At 49.5% G+C, this 5,646-nt stretch overlaps 1 protein-coding gene across 1 annotated transcript in view; it reads left to right on the forward strand.

Moving 5' to 3' along the window:
- Nucleotides 1–4,927, forward strand: part of PADI2 (peptidyl arginine deiminase 2) — a 40,801-nt gene extending 35,874 nt beyond the window's left edge. Inside the window, 4 exon segments of the mRNA XM_006914312.1 lie at nt 387–407; nt 1,651–1,764; nt 3,920–4,048; nt 4,694–4,927. Coding sequence (XP_006914374.1) covers nt 387–407; nt 1,651–1,764; nt 3,920–4,048; nt 4,694–4,927 — 498 coding nt within the window.
- Nucleotides 4,928–5,646: the final 719 nt, after the last annotated feature.

Raw genomic sequence — 5,646 nt, forward strand, 5'->3', positions numbered from 1 at the left:
TCATGTTCAAAGGTGAGTGCACACAGGGCCCTGGCAGGGAGCGGGGAGCTGAACCCCCAGAGAGACCCTCAGGAGGACGGGGCAGATGAGCGCTTTGTCCCTGAGCACTCAGCTCTACCTCCCTTGGCGTCTGGTCTGCCTCAGGGCCGTCACCATGGTGGGAAGCAGCCCGAGCCTCTTGTGACCCTTGCTGTGGCCAGCTGGACCATGGAGATGCCCCCTGCTCCTTATGATCATCAAGAGGGCCACGTGTTTCTTCAGGACCTAATATATACTTTAAATGGCACCGGACCTAGAGGAGAAGCAAATGGTTCAAAACTGACATACAATCTGCATAAAGGAGCTTGTGTTTTAGAAAGGGAGAGAGAGAAATATACATAATGCAGTTTAGGGACAGGAAAAAAAGTGCGAGTCAACAGACATGACAGCCAGACACCATTACTGTCTGTCCTAGAATGAGAAATTACCTGTGTCATTGAGACAGTCACATAATTAGGACAGATATAGATGAGAATGAGCTTTGCTCTTAAATTAATCATGGAAATAGGGAAAGCTGATCAGGTGGAGACAATGAGCCAGGTTAGAGAGGCTACGACAGTTTCTTCTGTTCTTCTTAAATTACTTTTTATCACTTTCAGGTTGGTTTCGCCAATCTATCTGCATCCAAAAGTCTGGTTGATACTTAACACAAATTACTGCCCTCCATATCCAAAGGCAGTGCTTCTGGTAGTGACTGTATCTAAGACAGAAAGGGCCAATTTAAGACCACTGTCCTGTTTTCAGTTTCTCACCAATGAGAAGTTTTATCTTGAATTGGCAGGCATTAGTCTTGATTTTCTGGAGGCTTCTTTCTATATTAAACATACCTCCAAAGCTACCCATAGGATCTAGGAACCATTATCTTCGTACCAATAGGTCCAAGTGGTGGTGTGGAGACAGCTCAGGTATAGGGTTTGACAGCCCCAATCTCTTCCACTAATAAGCTACAAGACTGGCAAATACAATGGAGCAGCAGACTCGTCCCTGATCGGGCTGTGCCACTTGCTGTAAGACCTTGAACAAGTCATGTGACTTCTCCGTGCCTCAGTTTCCTCATCTTTAATGCTAGCAGCTATCTCATAGAAATGTGGGGAGGGTTACTGAGTTAATCCATGTAAAACATCTAGGAGAGTGCCTACCACATAGTAGGTGCTTGGTGAGCTTTAGGCATCACTAATCAAGGCCGAAGCCATATGGGCCATCATGGTGGAACAGGAGGCAGATGCCGGCAGACTAGGGCAGGGGCCAAGCATGAGGCAGGTCTGGAAAACAGGAAGTCGACACCTCTGGGCATCCTGCTTCTTTCGTACTCAGCCTGGTCAGCTGCTCATCCTTAGAAGCAGGGTCCAGGTGGAAGACTCAGGCAGCTAACTGTGCCACCCCATCATCTAGCCAGAGAGAGAGCAAGCTGCCTCGCTCTCAGGTGACATGGCCGACCCTGGAGAAAGGAGTATATGCTGCCCTCCGCATGCAGAGAGGGCCTCATCTCCCTGGGATTGCTCTCCTGTGCCCCAGCCTGCTCCCAACCCCATCTCCTTCATCCTAGCAGTTAGCCCAGAAGCTGGCTCGCCTTAGCAGAGGGGAGCACCCAGGCTGGGTACCTAAGGCTAGACTGTCCCCCATCCTCTGATCCCCACAGGCCTGGGCGGGATGAGCAACAAGCGAATCACCATCAACAAGATTCTGTCCAATGAGAGCCTCGTGCAGGAGAACCAGTATTTCCAGGTGAGGGCGGGACAGGGGGCCAACTGCCGAGGGGCCCAGGGGGCTGGGACAGAGGGTTCCTGGGAAGAACGTCGCTGTGCCCGATGTCACTTCTTACAACCTTGGGACTTCCATAGTGAATGGCCTATGACAGAGGGAAGGGCTTTAATGAGCACCGGGTTCCACCTACCTAATTTGCTCCTGTGCTAAAGCTAAGGGCTAAACAGGTGATAAGGGATAAAAGCAGGACATGCAGGTTGGCAGAGCTAGAAGCAGACGGGGGACCTGTGAAGGAAAGTGTATCAGGCAATGCTACAGAGCCAGGGGCTGTGTAAGGGTAGAGCCCATAAATATGATGAAAACTACAGCCCAGCTCTCCAGAAAAATGCATGTGTGATACATGTCCTAAATTTTTATTTGCTTTAGGAGATCGGAAGTCCCTGAAATTTTCTATCTATAAATGGATTTCACCTTCTGAGTCCCTAAATCACAAAGGTTGTATCCAGAAGTAAGGTCAACAGTGTCGTATTTACTTGAGTTAAATCTCTCTTTATTTGCATGGGCATATTTAAGTTACCGTGAATACGCGAAGACCCAGGGAAAGGTCATGAGAATGAAGAATCTACCTCCCTAAGTGGAGAGCGGGGAAAAACTAAAGAAAGACTGGTCTCTTCGGTCTGGTCATTAGTAGAGCTTATTAAGGGAAGCTTACATAGGAGGCATGACTGCAAGATGAAATGGAGCCCCATGCCTCTCGGCAGGCGCCAAAGGATTATATAGGGTAAAGGGGGCAATAGTCATGGGTACTAGTACATGAATGCTATGAGGTACAGGAAATTACTTCACATACTTGACCAGGTGAGGACAACAACCTGTTCCAGGAACCAGCACATAATGGAAGGCAAGGGAAGGGTGCTGATTTATGTCAGAATGAACGTTGATTATGATCAGACAGCCTCTAAGCGGGTTTTGCAGGAAGTGTTCTCTGTTCTGGCCCAGGTCCAGCTCATGGGTCCAGCAGCAGTCATGTCATGGAATGGTCTCTCCACCACAAGTACCAAGTTTAAAAAAAAAAAGAAAAAAAAACTGGAAAACTCGAACTGATTTAAACAAAGGCATGATTGGCTCATATGAGTGGGAAGTCCAGTGGTGCTGTGGATTTCAGGCACAGGTTGATCAGGGCTCCAGGTCCATTTCTCTGCATTTCTTGGGCTCTGTAGAGACCCTCAGAGGTAGGAGCACAGCTGCTATAGTTCAAGGTCTCACATCCACCCAGCATACTATCCACAAAGAGAGAGGTCTTATATGCCCCCAACAATTAAACGAAAGCCTTGCATTTCACTCTGATGGTGCTAAGCTGAACCAGTTACCATACAGTGATTGCCTTAAACCTGGTTTACTGCCCATCTCTGAACCAATCCCTGGGGCAAGGAGAGAGGAGCAAGAGTCTACTAATTAGCTCTCACCAGATGGTAGGGTGTGGTGAATCCAACCCCATAAAGTGCTGCTGCGTTACAGGGGAGGGGTGGAGTGGATGCTGGAGAAGCGACTGCAGCGTGTCCCAAAGTTCACAAAATGCTTCACTGGCTATTTGAAAGTTGATTTTATTATAACTATCTGCTCCATGGTCATTTTTTGGCATCCGGTAGCTCTGAGGTTAAATTATGGCCCCTCCACTTTTAGTAGCAGGACCTTGGGCAACTGACTAAGGACACCATATCTTCAGTTTCCTCATCTCTAATAAGGGATAATAATAGTGTCTATCACGGAGTTGAGGCTTAAATAAGTAATACCTGTAAAGCACTTAGGACATTTGTACCCTTTGGGCACTTGTACATGTCAGCTTTTACTATTATTAATCAAAATCATGGTCACCGTTATTCTCACCTCATGGAGTGTGGCCTGAAGGTTCAATGAGATACTGTGTAGCAAGCACCTAGCACGGGGTCTGGCTCATAGTATTATTTCTGTGATCGTCTCTCTTCTCTTTATTACTGCCATCACTGAGCCCTGGGGACAGGGGCCCTGGAGAAGTGGCAGGTGTGCCAGATGAGCACTGGAAGTCTCCCTGGAGCACTGGGGCCCTGGCTCTGAGGATACAGAGATGAGTGGGGTTGGCAAAGGGGACAGAAGTGTCCCCTTACTTTCCTGTCCTCTTTTCTTGCCCCTCTCCCAGCGCTGCCTGGACTGGAACCGTGACATCCTCAAGAAGGAGCTGGGGCTGACAGAGCAGGACATCATCGATCTGCCCGCTCTGTTCAAGATGGATGAGTACCGCCAAGCCAGAGCCTACTTCCCAAACATGGTGAGGTGCCGTGGACCCCAAACTTCATCCAAGCCAATCAGGGGGCAGCCAGATCCAGAAGGACCCTCGGGCTGAGGCTGTCTTACCAGGAGGCCTAGGTCCCAGTCCTGGCTGAGCTGCTATGCGGCCTCACCCTCCCACCCCAGGCACTCACCCTCTCTGGGCCTCGATTCCTCTGAGGGGGATGTGCTTATGCTAGCAGACTCACTGGGGTCCTAGAGAACGCTTTACCCTAACAGAGAGGAAAAGACTGTGTAAGTTAACAAGGCCTTGTGGACAGGAGGGATTCTTATCATAGAAGAGAGTCTTCTATGGGATAGGAAGAGGTTAGAGTGTATACACAAATGGATGCATATACATACACATACAGCATGTACACAAATCACATGCATGCACATGCACATGCTCATGTGCACATGCACGTGCATACACAAACATTCAGAGGCAGGTTGCCTGCTTTTCTACTTCAGCTCTGTGGGTATGACTTGCTTAGGCCCCTCTGTGCCTCAGTTTCCTCAGTAAAGTGGGGATAAATCACAATACCTACTCCATAAGGTTGTTGGAAAGGTCCAATGAGTTTAGAACAGGACCAGGCGCTTAGTAGGTGCTCACTAAGCAGATGCTGTTGCCCTGCCCCCATCACAGGTGAACATGATTGTGCTGGACAAGGACCTGGGCATCCCCAAGCCCTTCGGGCCCCAGGTGGAGGAGGTGTGCTGCCTGGAGACGCATGTGCGCTCCCTGCTGGAGCCCCTGGGCCTCTGCTGCACCTTCGTCGATGACATTTCTGCCTACCACAAGTTTCTGGGGGAGGTGCACTGTGGCACCAACGTCCGCAGGAAGCCCTTCACCTTCAAGTGGTGGCACATGGTGCCCTGACCAGCAGAGGTTGTTGCGTGTGGTCTCAGCCTGTCAACAATCAATGTTGTGGCTGGACTAATGTTGTGGTGTTCTTATGATCGCAAGACACCCTTCATCAATTGCCATCAGGAAACTTTGAAACAAAACACAAAGGTTTTATTACTTACAGGACCTGGAAATTACACAGCATACCTGAGGCCACACAGCGAGGTCGCAGGTAGAGAGAGTGAGTGCACACGTGCACGGGCCTGGGGTTCTGCTTTTATTGGGGTCGAGGGTGGGGGCTTAGTGTTTCTCAGGCTCACTCTTTATTGGCAGATTTAAAATATAAGAGCAGGAATTCGAAGCGTGGGAAGAGAAAAAATGAATTGCCCAAATGGTCAATTATGGAACCAACCAAGATTTCTAAAGTCAAGGAGCTTGGTGAGGAGGGTAGGGAATGGGGGAGGATTGCTGTGCAGCCCGGCTCTTCATCTAGTCATGTGGCTGGCAGGGAGTATATTGGAGATAGTGTCTTGGGAGTGGATGCCATCTTTGAAGTGGACGCCTCAGCAATCACAGCTTCAGTCGGGCACCTGCACTGCAAAACAAGGAAGCCAGCTCCCAGGGCTGCACTACTACAGAGGAACTCCTCTCCTGCCCTCCTTTCTCCAGACTCCTTGCACCCCAAAGCTTTCCCCTGCCTGATGTAGACTGGAAGACCTCCCACTGGGAGACCATTCCCCAAAGAAGCTTAG

This window comes from Pteropus alecto, unplaced genomic scaffold, assembly GCF_000325575.1.
Source record: "Pteropus alecto unplaced genomic scaffold, ASM32557v1 scaffold125, whole genome shotgun sequence".
Classification (NCBI taxonomy): domain Eukaryota; kingdom Metazoa; phylum Chordata; class Mammalia; order Chiroptera; family Pteropodidae; genus Pteropus; species Pteropus alecto.